The sequence below is a fragment of the Protopterus annectens genome, chromosome 10.part0 (assembly GCF_019279795.1).
Source record: "Protopterus annectens isolate FY-2018-M chromosome 10.part0, PAN1.0, whole genome shotgun sequence".
Lineage (NCBI taxonomy): Eukaryota > Metazoa > Chordata > Ceratodontiformes > Protopteridae > Protopterus > Protopterus annectens.
This window is the reverse complement of record NC_056744.1, coordinates 1,168,255,750-1,168,277,206: the sequence shown is the minus strand read 5'-3', so window position 1 is coordinate 1,168,277,206 and position 21,457 is coordinate 1,168,255,750. Positions and strand designations below refer to the sequence as shown.

The 21,457-nt window shown below is 37.4% G+C and overlaps 1 protein-coding gene across 1 annotated transcript in view; it reads right to left on the bottom strand.

Moving 5' to 3' along the window:
* Positions 1 to 701: 701 nt before the first annotated feature.
* The window catches only part of LOC122813538 (vitamin D3 hydroxylase-associated protein-like), a gene marked incomplete in the record, with an annotated part of 1,040,187 nt that continues 1,019,431 nt past the window's right edge, over positions 702 to 21,457 (bottom strand). Inside the window, 2 exon segments of the mRNA XM_044085913.1 lie at positions 702 to 857; positions 16,181 to 16,220. Coding sequence (XP_043941848.1) covers positions 717 to 857; positions 16,181 to 16,220 — 181 coding nt within the window.

Below are 21,457 nucleotides of genomic sequence, written 5' to 3'. Positions count from 1 at the left end.
CACAAGGAGAACTTGTTATGTTTGGCCCTTTTTGTGCTAAATACCTATTGTGTACCTGATGAAATAAGCTTCTACACTACACATTTCCAGTATACGAATAAAGTGGTTACTTGCTGATTCTGTACATTCTGAAAGTATTGCATAAAATAGTGGTATGGAAAGGACATTAATCATTACTTTAAATGTCATTGTTTCATGCCATTGTTCTTTTATTCATGTTTTAATAAAGCACATTTCTGTGAGTGGTGAGTGTGTGTGTGTGTGTGTGTGTGTGTGTGTGTGTGTGGGCGCACACGGGTTGATACAAACACTGTTGTAGGTTTAGCTCTAGATAAAGAAATGTACATAGTTGCTTCAGTTTCCTCAATAAAAAACACATTACTTTTTTCCAACTGTGTAGTTATGCAGGATTAGGAAAATGAACTATGAATAAAAGCAAGATGCCTAAAGATGATGAAACATGACCTTAGTATTCCAGTACTTTACAAAACAAAACAAAACAACTTACTTACATGATACACTGTTTGCAAAAAAATGTAATACTGAAATAAAGTCTCAGAAGCTCCACATAAAGCATAGCTAACATATCCAGAGTATATAACTTCAGTGCAACGGTACTTCTTTTTCCACCTTATGAGATTTTCATGCTGTTCCAGCAACAATAAAGTATCAACATACCTACTCTATGTATTCTCAGACAGGACAGAGGTTTACTATCATGGTGACTTAAAGGTGTAGAGTTGCCTACCTAAAAACTGTCCAGGGTATCCAATGGTAAAAGCAGGACAAAGTGCAGGGCAAAGAAGAACATCAAGCTTCAGTCTCATCCATTCAGCGATGTACTCTCGACAGTAATGCTAAAAGTAGAACAGAAATGCAGTTATTATTATTGTTTAAACTGAAGTTTGTATCCTACAGATCTTACGATAACTACAAGACTGAGGCTTGAAATTGTAACCATGAAAGTGATTCTACTCTACATGTGTGTGTTGTAGAATAACAAAAAGTTGTCCATTTAGCCTGCACTTCTTTCTCCCTGCAGCTGAGCATTGACTGCCACCAGTGTCTCTCCTTATTTACTGGATACTCCTGATACCCTCAGACATATACTGACCCATGCTCAGAAATGCAGAGAATATTGAGGCATCCTGGTGCAGTGTCATATACCTGCTAGGGTTTTTTTTTTACTTTAAGTCCTAACATCCCATTTCTGTCTTTTTCACACCTGTAAATCCTTATAGGCAGATGTGTAATTGGAATGTGTGGCACATTATTCTGCCTCAGTGGCAACTTAGCTAATATCTACCCATTTCCATTTTTGGACTTACTCCCATAAGTCTATCCATTGTCCACCAGGAATCTAACACAAGGAGCACTCAGGTCCACACCCACCTCTTCCCTGCCATGCCTCATACACCTCAGCTGCTAATCAAACCTGGGATAATTGTATCCTCCTTAGGTCTTTACTCCACTATGCCATGGACTAGCTAATTTAGCCTACACTTCTGATACAGGTAGCACCTTTCTGTGGTTTCTTCCACCCTTCTCACCTTCAAATATCAATCCCATTCCTTCCTGAAAGCCTCAGTGGTTCTACAGTATAAATCAATTCCTTTGTTAACATGTTTCATTTTATTCAGCATCATTTCTGTGATGTTTTGCCCCATGTTTATACTAAAGTTGGTTCCATCAGTCTGGTAGGAGTGCATCTCATGTCCATCTGTTCTTCTTTATCAGGTCAACATTTCACTCAGCCCATCACTATTTTATATACTCATATCATGTTGCCCACCTCATTTTATTCTCTAGGACAAACAAATCCAGATCTATAAGCTTCTCTTAGCACTCCTTCTCCTCCTGTCCCCTTAGTATTCCTGACAGTCTCCCTTGGAGCCTTTCAACCGGCTGAGCCTTAATCTCCTTTTCCCTTTTCCACGTTTTCCAGTAATGACCTAAACAGTGATCTGCATAGTGTTAAGACCAGGTCTATATTACAAGATTGAAGCTTTAGTTAATTGAATAACTAAAGCTTGATCTTGTAATATAGAAACTGTAAAATGTCGAACAGCCGATTCAACACAGGGAAGAGCTTCCCTTGGCCGTTTTGTGGATTATGCCCTTTTCTCCAATTTGGAACAATCTCAGAGTTGGTATAGCTAGTTAGGGGGGTGTGGGGGGCACACAAAGTTTTTTTTTTTGAAGCGGCCAAGGGAAGTGTTTCCCTGGGTGGAAACGGACATTTGACATTTTCTGGTTTCATATATTACAAGATCGAGCTTTAGTTATTTAATTAATTAAAGCTTTGATGTTGCAATATAGATGCTTAAGATAACCCCTCTAATTTTTTCATCAGTTCATCTCTAGATACATCCCAAATTCTTGTTTATATTTACCATAAAATTCTCTGTTCTGACCTGATAACTAGTTTCTGCAATAAATAGGATTCCTAAATCTTTCTCTTCCTATGCAGTGTTGAATTTGTAATTCACCACCTAGTTAACAGTTCTAGGATTCTTGATCCTTAGGCATAAAATCATGCACATTGCAACATTTAATCCCAGCTGTCCCTTGCTCAGCCCTTGCTCAGGTTGTAGCTTCCTACTGCAGTACATGCCTCTCCCAGTCTGATGTCATTCCCTGGTTCCAGTGACATCCATAGAGAGGTTATCCATGCCATCAGTACCACTGGTGATATCCATTGTGAATATGCCAAAGAGTACTGAGCTAGGACTAATCCTTTCTGAACCCCACTTACCATCTCTTTGCTGGCTAATGTCACCCCTTCTCTGCTCCTTTTCACTATTAACTTCTGTCCATCTTCTTCCTTCTATTGAGACATTCATTGATACACCTGCCTGCCTTTTCTACACTCAATCTATCCTATGTTGTAAGTTAAATGTATGTGGGAGCAGCCTTAGATGTTTGTTTGAAGGTGAAGTACACAACACCTAATAGTTTTCCCCTATACTGTACAGTTACAGAAGTGGATAAACTGGATTGGCATGATATAACCAAACACTGTGCGATCTGATCCACCAAGAAAGCCAAAAATGAAAGGCAGCAGATGATCACTATAAAAAATTGAACTAATAAAAAACAAAATACATGAATAAAACCTACCATAACATCCAGTGGTTGAGTGCTTTCATTCCATGTGCTGTAAGAAGGACTTACAGAACAGGAAATAGCTGTCTCAAGCTGTTTAAAAACTCTTCCTTCCTCAGTTCTAATTAAAATTTAAAGGGACAGATACCTGATTCGAAACCAAACAACAGCACACTGCAGAGACTCAGTGAAACGCAAGGAAGTAAAAAAGATGCAATTGTTTAAAGATTACTAAATGTAAAAACCTAATTGATCAAGTTGAAAACAGTAAATTAAGAGTGTGAGATTAAAAGTATTAAAAAAAACAGTTTATACAATACCCATCCTGTTACTCCCTCAATCTTTAGGTTACCTAAAGTGCACAAGGATATCAGGGATCCCCCCAAGGCTAGTTCTGGAGGCTCAACGGTCTAAAGCCTACCCATTGGCTCTATTTTGCATTGTTCTCTTAAACCCATATACTCCATTACATTTACTAAAGTCTTATGGGTCTTTTTAAGACGATTCAAGCAGTTGCTATACAGTAACCACCTACGCTTTCTTACAGTAGACTTGGTAGATTTGTTCACTTGCATACCTCAGGATTAGGGTTGAATTTTTTTTTACTGAAACACTTGTTCAGAATGCATTCCTTACAGGATAGGACATTTGATTACTTTCAGAACTTAAGCTCCTGGTTTTGGACTGCAACTTTACAATTTTATATTTTCCGATAGAGATTTCACAAACAGACTTGGGAATTGAGAGTCACTATGGATGCGGCCTGGGCTCCACAGTTTGCCAACTTGGCCATGTACTATTGGGAGAGTACTTATGGTTTCAAAGAAAATCCTTTTTATGCCCACTGAGAACTCTGCCTTAGATATTTGGATGATATTTTTTATCCTGTGGGACAAGTGGTCAAGATGATATGATTGCACAGTTTGTCAATTACTTAAACTCTACAACTCAGTTTTTGAGGTTTACATTCACAGTCAGTGAATACTTTATTAACTACTTGGATATGACCATATATAAAAAAGACAGTACTTCCACTATTTATCGTAAACCCATATTTTGCAACTCCTATTTGTACTTTTCCAGCTTTCATCCTTATAAGCAAAAGGTGGGTCTGGTCAGAGGGTTTATTTTACATTTTTTTACCAGAGAAGTCCAACTGGGCTACTGGACCATTTTCAGCGGAGGCCCGGAGAGAAAAGCTCCAAAGAATAGAGAAATACAATTACAAATATATAACGCATTTCATAAAGTACATTTCAGATAAGAATGAACAGTTGAAAAATAAAGCATGTCAGTATTTCAGCCAGCAATACAATTATGATTGAATATCAGATTTCTTGAAGTACAATTAGCTTATAATAAACAGCTGACAATAATTCATGTTGAAATTAGAGTCAGAAACTACTGAGTCATAAAAATGAGTGTCATGGGTAGTACAATTTTTAGAGGAGAGTGACTATGCATCTACTGGGTAGCATGTCCCTAGTGAAAAATTGCAGAGAATCATAGCAAAGAGAGAAGTACTGAAGCATAAGAGTATTGTACTCATACAATATAGCAAGGCTAGAAGAAAATTGTAAGTATTCGTGTAAGCATAGCAAGAATTATAAAGTGAGAGTAGTTAGAGAAGAAGGAAAAAGCGATAACACGGGATTATAGGATCGTTTGTTATAGAAGGGAGTATGGTTAGCCTGGTTTATTGCAAGGGCAGACCCAGGTGTTGGTTAGGTGCTCCTTAAGTAGTAGTTTCAATTTGGATGAATTTGTGGTAAACAGTATATTCTGAGGCATTGCGTTCCAGGTAGATATTTTGCTGGAGTAAACAGCATCACCATGAATATTATTGGATTTAGTTACTTTGAGAAGTAGTTTATTGGAGGATCTTAGTAATCTATGGCTGGAGTGGGTTTGAACTAGGTCCTTGAGAACTGGGCAATTTTCAGGATTTTGAAGGGTGGAATGAGCTAGACACAGTTGGTTAAAGTTTAGCAGGTTTGATAATTCCATACATTTTAATTGGTGGAGTGCAGTGCAATGGTGAGATCTATAGGGGAGGTTTGCAGCAAAACATGACTCTAGTTTGTTTAAGTCTGTTTTTCTGACATTGGTAAGTATTAGTGAGGCATATAAGAGGGTAGAGACAAGGTGTGTTCTGGGAATGGAATGCCTGGTGATATCAGCTAGGTAGGGCTTGACTCTGTAGAGTGAACCTAATTTAATGTGGACTTTCTTTGAAAACTAATGATTGGTGTTTGTCAAATTTGAGATTGTTGTCAGTTGTGACCCTGATGAGTTTAGTGTGCTGGATGGGTTTGATTTTGGCTTTATTGGAAGAGTAGACGATGAAAGGGGGAAGGTGATCAGGTGTTCTACTGCTGCAAAGAGTGTAAGCTTTGTTTTGTTTAGACTGAGAACAAGTTGGGAGTCTGACAGGTGTTTTTCAATATCTAGTAAGGACTGCTGTGTTTTTTAGGAGTTCTGGAAGGGATGCAGCTGAGCAGATAAGGGAGGAGTCATCTGCATATTGGACAATGGTTGCATGTTGAGTGGCAGTGCAGAGTTTGTGAAAATGGGGAAGAGAAGTGGACCAAGAATTGAGCCTTGTGGCACACCTATTGTGATGGGTAGTAGGGTAGAGAGTTCATTCTGCCACCTGACTGCATGCTGATGGTCAGATAAATAGCTAATGATCCAGGAGAGTGCTGATTGGGAGAGGTTTAAGGATGCTAGATTGTTAATACATTTTTGGTGGGATACTGTGTCAAAAACCTTTGATGTGTCTAGAAAAACTGAGGAGACAAGTTGGCCATTGTTTCTATGCTGGTTGGCTGAATTGATGAAACTGACTAGGGCTGTTGTGGTGTTATGTTTTGGTCAAAAAACATGTTGGGATGTGGATAGGAGGTTGTTGCATAGGAGCTAGTTAAGTAGTTGTGTGTGTGTACATTTTTCAAGACTTTTGGCTGGAGGGGGGTGATGGCAATAGGCCTGTAATTTGAAAACTCAGTGGAGGTGTCACCTTTGGTCAAGGGAGTGATACAGGAGATTGTCCAGACTCTGGGATGTATTGCTCTGTAACAGTCTTGTTAATACGGAGAGATACAGGGTAGCAGATAGTGTCTGCTGCTAGTCTGACAAATGTTGTTAGTAGTTGGTCAGCAGGGTGGTGCAGGCTTGGATTGGATAGATGGAGAAGGATTTCAGGCTAGTTTCAGATTCTGTGTGATATGTTGCTGTTGTGGTGAAAGTTAGCTACAGATTTTATAGGTTCAGACAGTAATGTATTGATATTATTAATAAGAAGAGTTAGTATAGAATTGATAAAGTATGACTTAAATTGTGAGGCTATACAATCAGTGGAGTTGGTTATGGTAGGAGCTGGAGTTTTGGACTGACCAGGTTTTTAACAACAGATTGATAGCTCTCCAGAATGCCTGGGGATTGTTTTGGTGCAGTTGTTGGTTGTTGTACAGTAAAGCTTTTTGTCATGTTTAATTTGTTTTTTGGCTTGGTTATGTAGTTGATTATAGGTTTGGAGTGAATTTTGGTTTTTAGTGTCATTATAATGTTTCCATGCTCTGTCTCTCTCTGAAAAGTTTTTTGGTATCATTAGAGAGCCATAGTACTGGTTTAGAGTTTACATGTATCTTTCTAATTGAAGCTAGACTTTTTAGAATAGTGAGAATGTTTTCATAAAAATATTGAACAGCTAGATCTAGGTGTAGGTACTTTAAGGGGGACCAATCACATTGATTACAATTGATCACATTGTTATCATGTATGATTTCTGATGATGACTATTTCAATACAAAAACGAATACGAAGCTCCGTTCAAACAAACAGATAGTCTTTAATGTAGCTTAAAATCCACCAAATTGAGCACTTTCATCTGCCCTAAGCAGACTTCATCAGAATAATTAATAAACAGTGCCTCACATTTTTATACTATTCTAATACTGCAGTGATTATTCAATAATTAACAAATTAATCAATTACAACAATCAAATCAATCATTCAATGAACCAGTTAATATAACAATGAATATAACTAGTTAGCTTATCCAAACTGAATTTAACCCATTGGTGTGTTTCTACTATTTAATCCACTGTCAAAAGTGCTACTGTGCATATAAATACTTAAAACTACTGATGTTGTCTTACATATATTATATATTTTATAATTTATATATTGTTAATATGTACTGATATATTTTAATTAGTTAAGCATTTAAATATATTTCTTATTATAATTATGTCGTTTTAAACTACAATGTGGGTTATTATATCCCAAAAATAAACTTAAATAATGTGACTTATATATAATAAGACTTGTAAATAATAAATATTAGGTATACTTGGCAGGGCTAATAGTTGAAAAAACATATAAATAGAAGACCATATGAATATATAAAAAAGAATAAGATGAGAAAAGTAAATTTATAACTATGGTAAATAGGACACTTGTATATTAGTGTGGTGTGTGTACTGAGTTGTACTCTAAAATTCACAATATAAAATAACCATGTTGTTATAAAAATGTTAGTTAAAAAATAATAAATATTCATCATTAAAACCTTTTAGTTAATGTTAATCAGATTATATGTTGTTATTATAACATATTAAAAAATGATAAATATCTAAAATTTGTTGATAAAAACAATCATTTATGGTCCAAATAAATAATGTTATATTAATATTAGAACAGGATCAAACTGAGGCAGCTTTATCAATTAGTATCACCTTTATATTAATATATTCATTGAGACCAGGAAAATAATTTGATTTCAGTCTCAACTGCCACTTGATCTCTCTCAGTAGTAGGTTGTTCTTAAAATCACCTCCCCTAGTGTCAGTTTTCATTAATTCTAAAATAGCAAACTTAAAATCTGTAAAACCTTCACAATTTACAGAATGTTTATAGAGGGCACTGGTCTCTTTTTTCACCTTGATGTCATTGGTGTGCTCATAAATTCTCTCCCTTAGTGCCCTCTCGGTTTTACCTACATAGAAGGAGGTGCATTTAGTACAAGTGGCTAAATAAACTAACATCCTACTACGGCAATTGCCTTTACAGAAGGATACCTTACTATTAAGACCATTCTTGAGTATTATGTCCTCAGCCTGATTAATGTATGTACATTGTCGACAACTCCCACGCTTAGTTGTTCCTTTCTTTGTGTTTTTGTCAAATATAATTCTATCTCTCTCAAATAATCTTTTAAAATTCATGCCAGTCTTATAGGTCAGTAATGGCTTATTTCCAACAATTTCATATATTTCTTTGTTGGTCTTTATAATGGACCAATTTTCTTCTAAAATTTTAGTAAAACAATCTGAAAACTCATTGTATTCTGTAATACATGCCCTCGAAAAATCTTTTGTGTTATGACTTTGATGTTCTTTATATGTTAATTTTTGTCCTAACAGGGGCTTATACTTGTTACCCCACCCTGTATATACTTCATCCAAAATTTCACCAACTAATTCTCTAGGATATCCTCTTTCTAAAAATGTTTCCATCAGAAATGTAAACTCGTTCAATAAATCCTTACGTTCTGAGGTCATTCTTGCAATTCTAACAGCCTGCCCCTTAATAATACTTTTCTTTTGATGAAACGGGTGTAGGCTGTTAAAATGAAGGTAACTATTACATCAGGTACTTTTTCGAAAAATATTCGACTTGAAACCTTTTACTTTTTTACTTACAGTAATATCCAAGTAGTTAATACTTTGATCCTGTACTTCATGGGTAAATGACAAAAAATTGGTGGTTTCATTAATATATTTCATGAATTCCTCCAATTCATTTTCATCATCGTCTTCCCAAACAAGGAAGATATCGTCCAAGAACCTAAGATAGATTTTGATATTTTTCTTAAATATACTAGGAAAGATGTATTTTTCCTCCCAACCAAGGAGGACAAGATTTGCATATATGGGGGCACAAGCTGCCCCATAGCTACCCCCATCACTTGTCTATAATATTCTCCCTGAAACGATATAAAGTTATTATCCAAAACTACTTCTGTCAACTCTAATATTAATAGTTTTGTATCAGTTGAAGCCTCTAGGTATCTATGGACAATGTTCTCAAAATATTCAAACCCCACATCCCTAGGAATACACGTAAAAAGGTCCCTAACATCTACAGTAACCAGTTTGCAAGTTTCAGACCACAAATATTCATTAATTTTACCCAGGAAGTCCCATGAATCTTGAACTAAATGTTCTTGTTTTTTAACAATATCTTTTAGTGTTTGGTCAATGAATACTGCCAGTGGGTGGGTCTTAGAATTCTTTGCTGAAACTATAGGATGAAAAGGAGGTTCCAGTATATTTTTATGAATTTTAGGTATTCCAAAGAATTGGGGTATACGTAGATACTTTTGTTTTAAAAAATTATAAATCCCAATTTCTATCCTGTTTTCTATAAGGTACTCTTCCAACAGTGAGTCTATCCTTTTATAAGCTATTTGGACTTCATTAAATGAAACAGTTGTATAGGTTTCTTTGTCATTCAACAAAGTAGTTAACACATCATTGTATGCTTCCTGTTGAAAAATAACCACTCCCCCTCCTTTATCCGGTTGCATAAACCTTAAATCAACCTTTTCCCTTAAGGAATCAAGGAGTTTTATTTCAGCTTTATTTAAATTATTAGTTGTAGTCTTTCCTCTAAATTTTCCATATGTCTCATAAATTTCATTGGTTACTATGGTTTCAAAAATGTTAATAACCGGATGTAGTGGGGGATTATAAATACTACTCCTGTTTAAAATTGGAGAAGTGAAAACAGTATCTCCCTCAGAAATACCACCATGTATATTTTTGTTACTTTTGTTAAGAGGTTCTTTCTGATTATTAATTAAACTTAAATTCAATTTTCTAAGGTATAACTTCAGTTCCAACAATATGTTTGCTAAATCCCCACGAGTGGACCTAACAAATTTAAATCCCCTTGAAAATAATTCAAAATGTTGTTTTTCTAATTTCAAGCTCGTATAGTTGTGTATCTTGCAACCTTTATATTGGAAGGTAATCCCATTACTTTCTTGCCTAATTATGTCTGTCTCCCTCTCCTTCCCATGTTTTTCCATGCAAAATCGTTCCCACCCATGTGTTCTTGTGGGCCTGGATCCGAAGGAATCAGTTGTTTGCTGGCTAATCTTTCTGATCTTCGAGGCCCTAAAAAAGTTTCTGTTGGTTCATGAAAGGAATCTAATTCGTCCAAATAACCATTTCTTCTCTCTGTATATTTCCCTTGTTCAAATCTTTCATGAAATTCCACCCTCTTAGTTCTCCCACCTTCATTCTGATTGAAAGTGTTCCTATCCTTCCTTTTCACCTGATTTTCTGTATTTTTCCATACTTTTTGAAAAGGGAGAGGGTAGCTTTTACCTTTTTTATATTGTTCTCTGTCTCTTAATAGTTTGCCCTGTTTCCTTTCATATACCTTTTCAACTTTACTTTCTATTCTTTTCAAAATTTTGAAATATAAACCCTCATATTGTTCAAAAACTAAATCATTCACTATTTCCATTTGAACACAGTTAACCTCATTCAACATTTTCTTAAGCTGCACTTCATTGTATTTGATAAGTTTAGATATTAAAGCAAAACCACAGTCATCAAAAAAAGAATAAAAATCTGCCAAAACATTGTCTGTATAATTAATACCAAATGGGTATTTGTAAAACCTTAGTCCCTGAGGGACTACCTTTTTAATCAAACACTGATGTAGATAATTATTGTCTATTTGTAGACATTTATATTTATATAACATTTTCTCAAAGTCAAAAATCTTGTCTTGCAATGTTTCTTCTTTGCTTTTAAAAGTGTTTCCTTTAAGTTGTTGCACCTCATCACGATTAGAGTTCAAAGACTTATCAAACACATAAACTCTTTCTAAAATGTCTTTATAACTTGTAGAGTGACTTTCACCAACCCCCACAGGTTGCCGTGACTTGTTTAAATAAGGTGCCGTAATATCTGTCGTTTGCACGTTAATATTTACAGTACCTTTAGAGCTTTTGTTTGAGTGAGATTGTCCTCCGTTGTCAAGCGGCGATGTTCCGTTGTTACCCACCAGCTTTCCATCCCTGTCAACGATATTTCTCTTACTCTGCAATTCCACCCCGTCGTTTCTGTTCATTCCACCATAACTCCCTGAGACCGAGCGTGGAGATGACGTCACCGGGTGCGCTGAGGTGCTTGCAACGGCATTCTCATTCTGTCTCACTCTTTCTACATGGTCTTCCTGTGAAAATAGCTCAATTAATTTTGTAAGATCCCCACGGAGTGTAGAAAGCTCCTCTCTGAGGCGAGAAACCTCTCGCTGGGTCTGCAACAAGTTAGCACTATCGTTGAGCTCCAGATCAAAGCCAACGATAGTAGAGTCATTTAAACTTTTTTCCATGACCGAGACACTGAATAAAAGTAGTATTAACGGTGAATTGCACGAAAAAATGTCTTTACCACTGTGAGTTGACGGACTCCGAAAAAACCAACACAAATGTAGAAAAAGCCAAACTGCAAACAAAAATGAATACGAAGCTCCGTTCAGACAAACAGATAGTCTTTAATGTAGCTTAAAATCCACCAAATTGAGCGCTTTCATCTGCCCTAAGCAGACTTCATCAGAATAATTAATAAACAGTGCCTCACATTTTTATACTATTCTAATACTGCAGTGATTATTCAATAATTAACAAATTAATCAATTACAACAATCAAATCAATCATTCAATGAACCAGTTAATATAACAATGAATATAACTAGTTAGGTTATCCAAACTGAATTTAACCCATTGGTGTGTTTCTACTATTTAATCCACTGTCAAAAGTGCTACTGTGCATATAAATACTTAAAACTACTGATGTTGTCTTACATATATTATATATTTTATAATTTATATATTGTTAATATGTACTGATATATTTTAATTAGTTAAGCATTTAAATATATTTCTTATTATAATTATGTCGTATTAAACTACAATGTGGGTTATTATATCCCAAAAATAAACTTAAATAATGTGACTTATATATAATAAGACTTGTAAATAATAAATATTAGGTATACTTGGCAGGGCTAATAGATGAAAAAACATATAAATAGAAGACCATATGAATATATAAAAAAGAATAAGATGAGAAAAGTAAATTTATAACTATGGTAAATAGGACACTTGTATATTAGTGTGGTGTGTGTACTGAGTTGTACTCTAAAATTCACAATATAAAATAACCATGTTATTATATTATATTATTATTATATTAATATTATATTATATTTCAATACAGAAACTGACAATCATAAGAACATGTTCATTGAGAGAGGACACTCGGACCCTCTTATTGACACGATTATTAAAGAAGTGGTGGAAGAAAGACCTTTGAGGTTTAGTTTAATATTGGACATTGACCCTGACCATGGATATAGGACAATTTGGTTGTAGCCATGACTCTTGGGTTAGGGCCTTGGTGGTGAAGTACCAAGGGGCCACATTCAAGATTACTGACATCATCAGAAACAACTGGCACATTTTTTTAAATGAATGCTGACGTTCTTAACAAATTTGGTAAGCTGCCTGTGTTTGTTTACAAGTTGGGTAGTATTCTAAAGAAATGATCTGAGAAAAAAACATCTACCCAAAAATCTAAGGCTCCCAGCCTCAGGACTCACAAATGTGGGAGATGTCCATATTGTCCTTATATTTTGGATTTAAACTGCCTGGTTTGGACAATAATTTAGCTGACCAAATTTGTTTTGTAAAGGAAATTGTAACATGAGCAGAGTACTTTATCTGACTAAGTGTGAATCCTGTCCTGGTTTCTATATAGGCAAAACTGAATGCCCTCTTAGAAAAAGAATTAACGGACACGTATATGATATTCAGTCTAAGAATTCTAAAAATGCTCTTTATGAGCATTCGCTGTCCTGTGCGTCTTTCAATAAGTTCATTTTTTGCCATCTGATATTGTTAAACCTACCCCCAGGGGTGGAGCTTGGGAAACTTGTTTAGAATACAAGGAATATTACTGGCAAGTCAGGCTGGATGCCACTTGTCTCCCTGGAATCAATGACCAGGTTTCTATTTTACCAGTCCTTAAACTGAGGGCTGCCAAACTTTAATTTCATTGTTGTTGTTGTTTTGGCACCTCTGTTCTGGACTTACATTGGTGTTCACAACAACTGGTTTTATATAATCTGTTTTTCAAATATTTTTAATATCGCACTCTTAACAATTTACTGTTCTCAACTTGATCAATTAGTTTTTACATTTAGTAATATTAAACAACTGTGTCTTTACTTTGATTCTTCTGTGTTTCACTGAAGCTATGCAGTATGCTCTTGTTTGGTATATAATCAGAGTTTTTATGAGCACTGAGGAGGTGAGGTTTTTTAAACAGCTTGAGCCAACTACTTCCTGTTCTAAAGAAGTCCTTGTTAAAGCTTACTGGATGAAAATGCTCAACCACTGGATGTTATGTGGGTTTTATTAGTTGTTAAATTAAAGTTCCACACATTTTTTATAACTTTTATCAGCTGCCTTTAATTTTTGGCTTTCCTAATGGACTGGTCCCATGGTGTTTGGTTACATTGTGGTTTTGTTTGTGCAGAATTTGCTTCTTCTTTTTGGGTTATTGGATTGGCATGATAAATGGGCTATGAACCTCTGCTGGTATTCATTCTGGAAGCTGTTGACTTCCAAAAAATTCTAACAGTAATTCCCTCAATATTGTCTTCATTATTTTAATTACTGCTGATGTAATATGAACAGGTTTGTAACTATCTGGAGGTGATTTTCTACCGACCCTACCTTACTGAATAGAACCAAAGTAGCTACTTTCTTGTTATCTGGAATCTCTTCACTGATGAGAGATCAGTCAGGGCAGGTAAAAAAAACAGGTCTGAGTATCTCTGAGAGGGATTGACAGTATGACTATAAGATTCTTCAGAAGCCTTGTGGATATGTCATCCATGATCTGTACCTTGTCTTTCTTCAGTCCCACCAACACCTCATGTTTCTTGTCCTAGCCCATGATTAATTAGTTTCCCATCATGCTCCTTTTCTACTCTTCCAATCTGGTACCATTTTCTCTCTTTTATTTTGCGAATGTTGATATGAAGGCTCATGTATAATCTGCTTTAACAGCACCCCGTCTGTACTCCCTACCATGCTCAGTGAGTTAGTGGATGTCTGCCTTATTGTCTTCCACTAACTAATATACCAAAATAAGCCATTTTTCTAACTTTTAAGCCTGTGACAAATTCCTTTTGTTTGTTTATTTATGCTTGTCATACATCATAAGCTCTCTGCTTGTCTTCCTCCTACTGCCTTTCCACTCCTCACCTTCTCTTTTAAGTCTTCTCTTTTTCTCTCACTACTTTCTTTAACTCTGATAAAACCACGCTGTTTTTTTCTCTCTCTCTTTCTTTTGACCTTGCTTGTTATGCAGAGACCGATTTCTGTTGCTATGACAATGCTCGTTTTCACACAGGGACCTTGTTCGCTAAGTTGGCTCCCAGTTGCTCTTCATTTCCTCATCATGTCATCCTATCTTACTGCCATCAACTTTCCTGCAATAGCAGACCTTAATATTGCTTTTGTATCAATTATCCCATTTCCTCACAATGAACCACACAGTGGTTGTTGTCATTGTTGGCTAAGGGTGCACTTCTCACCTGCTTGTGTACATGGCTTCCTTTAGGACAGCAAAATGTTGAGAATCCTCCATTTTCTGGTTCTCCCTTCTGTCAGCTGGCTGAAGCCAGCTTGGTTGAGTGCTCTCTAGTGTATTTTTCTTTGCAAATGTAACTGCTAGAAAACTAAAGCTCCAAAAATATTGATATTTCCCATAAATGTGATTTTTTTACCCATTCCTGCAATCTTCTACTGATTTCATTACTACCTCCCTCCTTGCAACTTGGTGGCTGTAAACTACATCTAACCATCTGAAATTGCTGAAATACACAGTAGATTGGGACATAAAGATGATTGCAGTTTTTAGTTGAGAAGGAAGGTGGAAGAGAATGCTGCCATAAAAAAGGCATACAGAATGATAGGACAAGGGAGGAAACAGAGAGGAAGAACAGTAAATGAAAAGACAGAGGAAAAACTAGGAACAAACAATGAGGCAACTGGGATGGCTCAAGGAAAGTACCATGGAAGGAAGAGTGCATTGGTGTGGAACAGAGAAAAGCAATGTAACAGCAATGGAGGTAGGAAATAAAGGAGAGAGGAAAGTAGTGAAGCAGGCAAAAAAAGCAGTAGGAAGGGTAAGGAAAATGGACAGGTACAGAATATAAGCAAGATGAAAGTGTAGATGGAAGAAGAGAGGCCAAGAGAAAGGATAAAGAAGATTAGGAGGACAGGCAATCGTGTAATTATAGTAGGGAGAGTGTCCCCATGGCAGTTCAGGTGAATGAAGAGATCCCACAACACTTATCAATTAAAAGTAGGATAAATTTTCTCCTACTGTCCTTGACAAAATGACCCTTATTGAGTATGAATATCATTTCACATCTCTCCTAAAACAGGCCAGTTCTAGTGTGGATAAAATGGTCAAGAAAAGTAAATAATAATAATAGTTATCATATGTCATGTATTCATTAATTATGAAAGCAGTTTGATTCATAACTTATTGCATATGGTATTAAGTTTCCTTAGTTCCCATGGCATATGACGTTGCATAGCTACCCCTTTAAGAAATAGCCGTATTCCTTTCTGCTCACACACCAACACTTCTTTTCCACTCTATGGCTACCTAGACCTTCCTGCATTTTATTTACCATCCCTTTTGTCATGCTAATGTCATTTTGGTCACATTGACTAATCCTGATGACACCCATATTCCATGTAAAAGTAGGAAACAATTAGTCTGATGACAGTGACAATGATACCTGTGAACAGGATTTCTTTAACACTGTTAGCTATTGACAAATACTTTACCTCAAACATTCACTTCACTGAATAGTGCAAGTAACAAGATGAACTGCATCGATGTCTATCGATCTTGGGTCTAATAAATACATAAGAACTGTTAATAAGCAATACTGCATTCACACATACCTGTGCATCTGCATGTAGTCTCCAGAGATTCTTGACAGACCTACGATAACAGAAGAAAATATTAAACTTTGTAATATAAATGAATACACCTGTGCTGTCTTTGTAGGAAAAACATACTACACATTTCTTTATTATTACTGTGGCTTTAAATTAATGTAGATGTACTTTTTCTCTGATAGAGATGATTTCAGAATTGTTATATCCATTACATACAAAACACTGAAAAGTGATCTATATTTGCATTTCTTAGTTTCCTTGTTCTTTCTGTTATACAATGAATGTACATAAAATTAATTTATACACACTAAGCTTAACAATGGGATTGGTCAGAACATGACTATCATTTTAAGTACTTCACACTTTACCAATTAAATGTTTATTTTTTTTAAACAAGAAACATTTTTTATTGAATTATCACTTATGACATAGGCAGTCATACATGTATTTAAATGAAAACAACCCATTGTGACATATTCCCCTGGATTCACTAACCTTCTGTGCAGGACTAGTCTAGTCCTGCACTGAAGCGGCCATTTAGGAGGAGGATGGCAGCGCGCCATGTATATTAATGAAGGCGGGCTGCCTGAACTCTTAATCCTACACGGAGCGTGGATGAGTGCAGGGGGCGTGTCTGAGAGCAGAGCTCTCAGAATAAACATGCCCCTGCAAAGTAGAACAGCAGAAAGTGTAAATAAATGAGCGAGACCACTCATAGGTGTCTGCATATCCCCACCAACAGTCCCCCATGTGTACAACAGCAACAGGACATAAAAATAAAAAGAAGAAACCCCTTCATTATTTTTTTAAAACACCGAGTACAGCTAACCGTAGGTGCGTGGGTGTGCCCATCGCCTAGCTATAGTTAAAGCAGCTTAAAAGTCTGAAGAGGATAATAAGGAAGATATATGCAAATGAAACAGCACAGCAATAGTGTAGTGGTCAGAGCATCTGTCTAACGAGCAGGTATTCCTGGTTCGAGTCCCACTGCAGCACATACCAATTACCATGTGCAATCTGTATATGAACATTTCTTTACAGTTTTTTGCTGTATAACCTACTAAATAACATTTAAATGTGAACTGGAGTACTGCATTAAATGCACATGTGAAGTGTCAGTGTCATAATGAATAAGGCACTAGTAAGCAGGTTTAAGCAGAAATAAGCAGTAGTAAGCATATATAAGCACTAGTAAGTGTGGTTAAGTGCCTTTGCACAGGGGTAAGCATTGCCTACACAGATTAAGCAAAGTAGAAGCTAACTGAGTGTAGGAAACTGTAACCGGGGGTTAGCATTGCTTAGCTCCATGCAAACCCACTAACACTCACTTGCAACTGCTTTAAAGTGCCACAGTCACTCTGTACCCAACGGCCTGTGTTCTGCCCAGCAACAAAATAAACTGCTTCTGCAAGGCTCAAACTCAGGACCCTGTACACCACAGTCACAGTAGTTAACCACTAAGCCATCATAGCAATGCATAGAAATGAGTTATCAGCAAACTAATCCTCACCAAAGGAAAATCAAATCAAACATGTGAACTGAATCTATGTACAGTGTGATGTTGTATAACCTGCCACAAAACATAAATATGTGAACTGGAGTACTGCAGTAAGTATAGATTTGAGGTGTTATTGTAATAAAGTGTAGAAGTCCACAGGACCCCATGCAGCATATGTACACATGAATTCCAGATACCAGACACATATATAACCTGTAATGAAGAATAAACCACTGCCAAAAGGCAAATATAGTGCTGATTAACTATTAAGCAATGCTAACCGCAGCACAGCTCAACTTAGTAAGTGCAAGCAATGTGTGGGGCAGCCAATTCAATCTGCCTAGTGGTATACCTCTTTAAACACTGCCAACCTTAGGTAATCAGGTGTGCCCATAGCTTAGCATTTTCAAAACTGGCTAATCATGGAAATGTGCAGGAAATTGGCTGTATTTAAACCCCACAGGTGGGAATACTTCCCATGACTGGTTGTAGCTTCCTACTGTAGGCAGAATGGCTGGTGTGGGTGAAGGCACACAATTTAGAGCACAGTGCTGGGGCATCCAGGAGTCAAAATGCATGGTATGGCTCCTGGTAAAATACCCTGAGCAGAGATTACTGCAGGGCCAGTACCAGGGCTCACAGTATAAAACGGAGGCCTGGGTCAGTCTCACCCAAGACCTCACCAGTGCCAAAGGTATCCCCCGAACTGGTGAGCATGTCAGGCACCGCCATGCTGACCTGAAGCAGTGGAGGGGGGATGTACTGGAACAGTGGATCCAGGAGTCACAGCAGATGCCTAATGTCCCAGTACTAAGTACTCATTTTACTAAGTAGTTAATAATTGCCTAGCTTGTGTATACTATGGATAGGCATGGCTAAATTTCACTGTATTTCACTGACAGCTGCAGATGAGTGGGCTGCGAACCAGCAAGCCCATGATACTAGGTTGCAAAGGCTGTGTCGCGAGGCAGGATAGTAATTATTTAGCATGTACTGTCATAACAAATAAATATAAGAGCCTTAGAAAGTGTCGTACCAATAGAAATAAATGTGCAATATTCTGTGAATAAAGGTATAACCCCTGGAGTGCTTCTGTTTACTCTTTTTTCATATGTTGTTGAACTGTTGCATACTATAAATAGTACTGTTGTATTAAGCAGTGTTACCCACACTGGTATGCAGATAAAATGTGTATGAAGTTCTGTATAGCAATGTTGGAAGTGCCAAGAGGTCAGTCATATTCTACAAGTGAGGGAGACTTACACAGAAAATGGTAGAAAGCTTCACATCAGTTCCCTGATACCGCAGTCTACTGTGATGTTAACTCTAATTTGTTTGTCACACACAGCAGGGGTTTGAATCCTGGGAGTGCTAGTAAGTTGTGTGCATAATCATACCCCACATCTGTACATATTTTGTTACATTGTTCAGATAGAAAGCTGTATGCATAATTACACCCAACAATTGTACACAATGTGCTAGAATGTTCAAATAGAAAGTTGTATGCATATTCATACCCCACAACAGTTCCAAGCTGTCCAGCATGTCCAGATAAATGGCCCACATCACCAGCCTGGTACCCTGTTCCCCTGAAAAATCAGTGTTGTAGGCAGCCATTAATGACATATAACTGATAGTCAGACGTGTACATACTCAGAGAATGTATACGAAAACAAACCTGTCATTCTAGCACCTCACCCAAAGTATATGAGAGCAATTCTCCACATATGTTGCATTAACACCTGCATCTTGTCATGCCTGTATGTAAGACACAGGCCACGTATATAATAATCTATAAACATACCAGTGTATAATATAAGGCCATTGGGTAGTGTAATAATACATGTAAGGGACAGATCACTGCAGTGACTAAGAATGTTGTGAAAACTACAAGGATATATTAGTTGACAATTGAACTCTCTCTCTCACCCCTACCATATGTGCAAAAATAGCCCAATAACACACCTCAATCGGTATGTGTACACTCCAAACTTATGTTGGGACATATGGCCCAGTGGTTTATAAATATTCACATTTGTTTCTATGCATGTGCCATGTTAAAATACACCCATATTGGTTGCCTGTTGCCATCAATGAAACCTGCATGCTGTTGTAATGGCCATTGTTGTTTCATGTATGCATGTGTTCTGCTTGCTCTGCAACTGTTTTAAATCTGGTATTTTGGGTTAATGGGAATACATATGCATGCTGTTATAACTAATCCCAAATGTTGTTGACTATTACTAACCCATATTTGTCATAAACCTGCTACAACATAGCTCGTATGGGAAGGCCGGTCCCAGTGGACCCACCAGTCCCACCTCAGCTGGCCATGGCATCGGGCACCAGCATGTCTGGGGCCCAGCCTGGAACCTCCTCCTCTGTTGGTCCTGTGCCACCTTTGGTGTAACCACCGCAGGGGATGGGGCTCACCCCCCCTGGGAGTGGGCGTGGAGAGGAACATGTCACCCATCGTCAGGTCCAGGCCGTGGTGCGTAGAGAGCTTGATATGGAGTTTTGAGACCAGCTATGCCAGCTTGAGGGCCGAAGGGCACAATTAGAGCATGAGGCCTGCCCTCCTACACAGCCCCCAGCATAGCCACCTTTGGGTTGTGAAGGCAGCAGTGGTGACTGCTCCATGTGTGTGGGACTCCTTAGTCCCACTGTTTCCATTCAGCCTTCATGGCTTCATGGACTTCCCAAACACCCCTCCCCACTCAAGGTGTCCCCCATTATGTGTCATATACCACCCCTGTTGCCTTGTCTGTCTCTGTCTGTCATCCTACCCAACTAATCCTTCCCAAGCATACCTACTCTCCTTCCCCAACATCCCACTCTCTCCTTAAAAAAAGAGAAATCTGTTCCCAAAAAAAAAAAAAAATCACGCCCCATACATAGCTGCTCATTTTGCACACATTACGTCCACTGGGCACATATATAATCTGGCTCGAATTGGCATCACAACATATTATTGTTGTCCTCACCCCTCTCCCAGGGTTGGAGTGTTCAAATGTACTCTCCAGTTTCATTGCATATGCACAGCTGTTGGGTTGTAGAAGAAATGGGCAGCTATGGACCCTTCCCTACACCCTTACTGCACATCCCTAGCTATCTTGCCTACTGTCTTTCCCTCTTTGTACCCCCTTTTTCACCACTCTTCCCTATCAACCCTTTTTTCTTTCTTTTAAAGCAAAATTAGCTGGCCAAGCGGGAGTAGGTGCACTTTTAAGCAGCAGTAAGCTGGTTTCACTGGTTTGCGCTGGGGTAAGCGAATTTAGAAGCTAAATAGAGTATAAGAAACTGTAACCGGAAGTTAGTAGTGTTTAGCTCCATGCAAAACCGCTACAACTGCTTTGAAAGTGCCTTAATCACTCTGTAATCCAACGGGCCTGTGTTCTGCCCAGCAACAAAATAAACTTCTTCTGTAAGGCTCCTGAACCCAGGACCATCTTCATTCCATGTACACAAAGTTTATTTAATTAACTAAACCATAGCAAATATACGTAGCTCTGATGTTTTCACAAACATATCATGTAGCACAATCAGTCAACAAGTACAGGAAATGTAGTAATATCATACCACACTAACCCAGTTAATGCAAGACGCCTGGACAAAGTATGCCACAAATGTGGGTACAAATAGGGATATATGATATATAACAGCTACTGCTCTAATACACTTAAAATAAGTTGCACAAGTTATATGTATTAGAAAAACATATGTAGAATGAGATGAAGTCAGAAACACAAAAGTGTCGCACGAAAGTTACTGTGTATATCCAT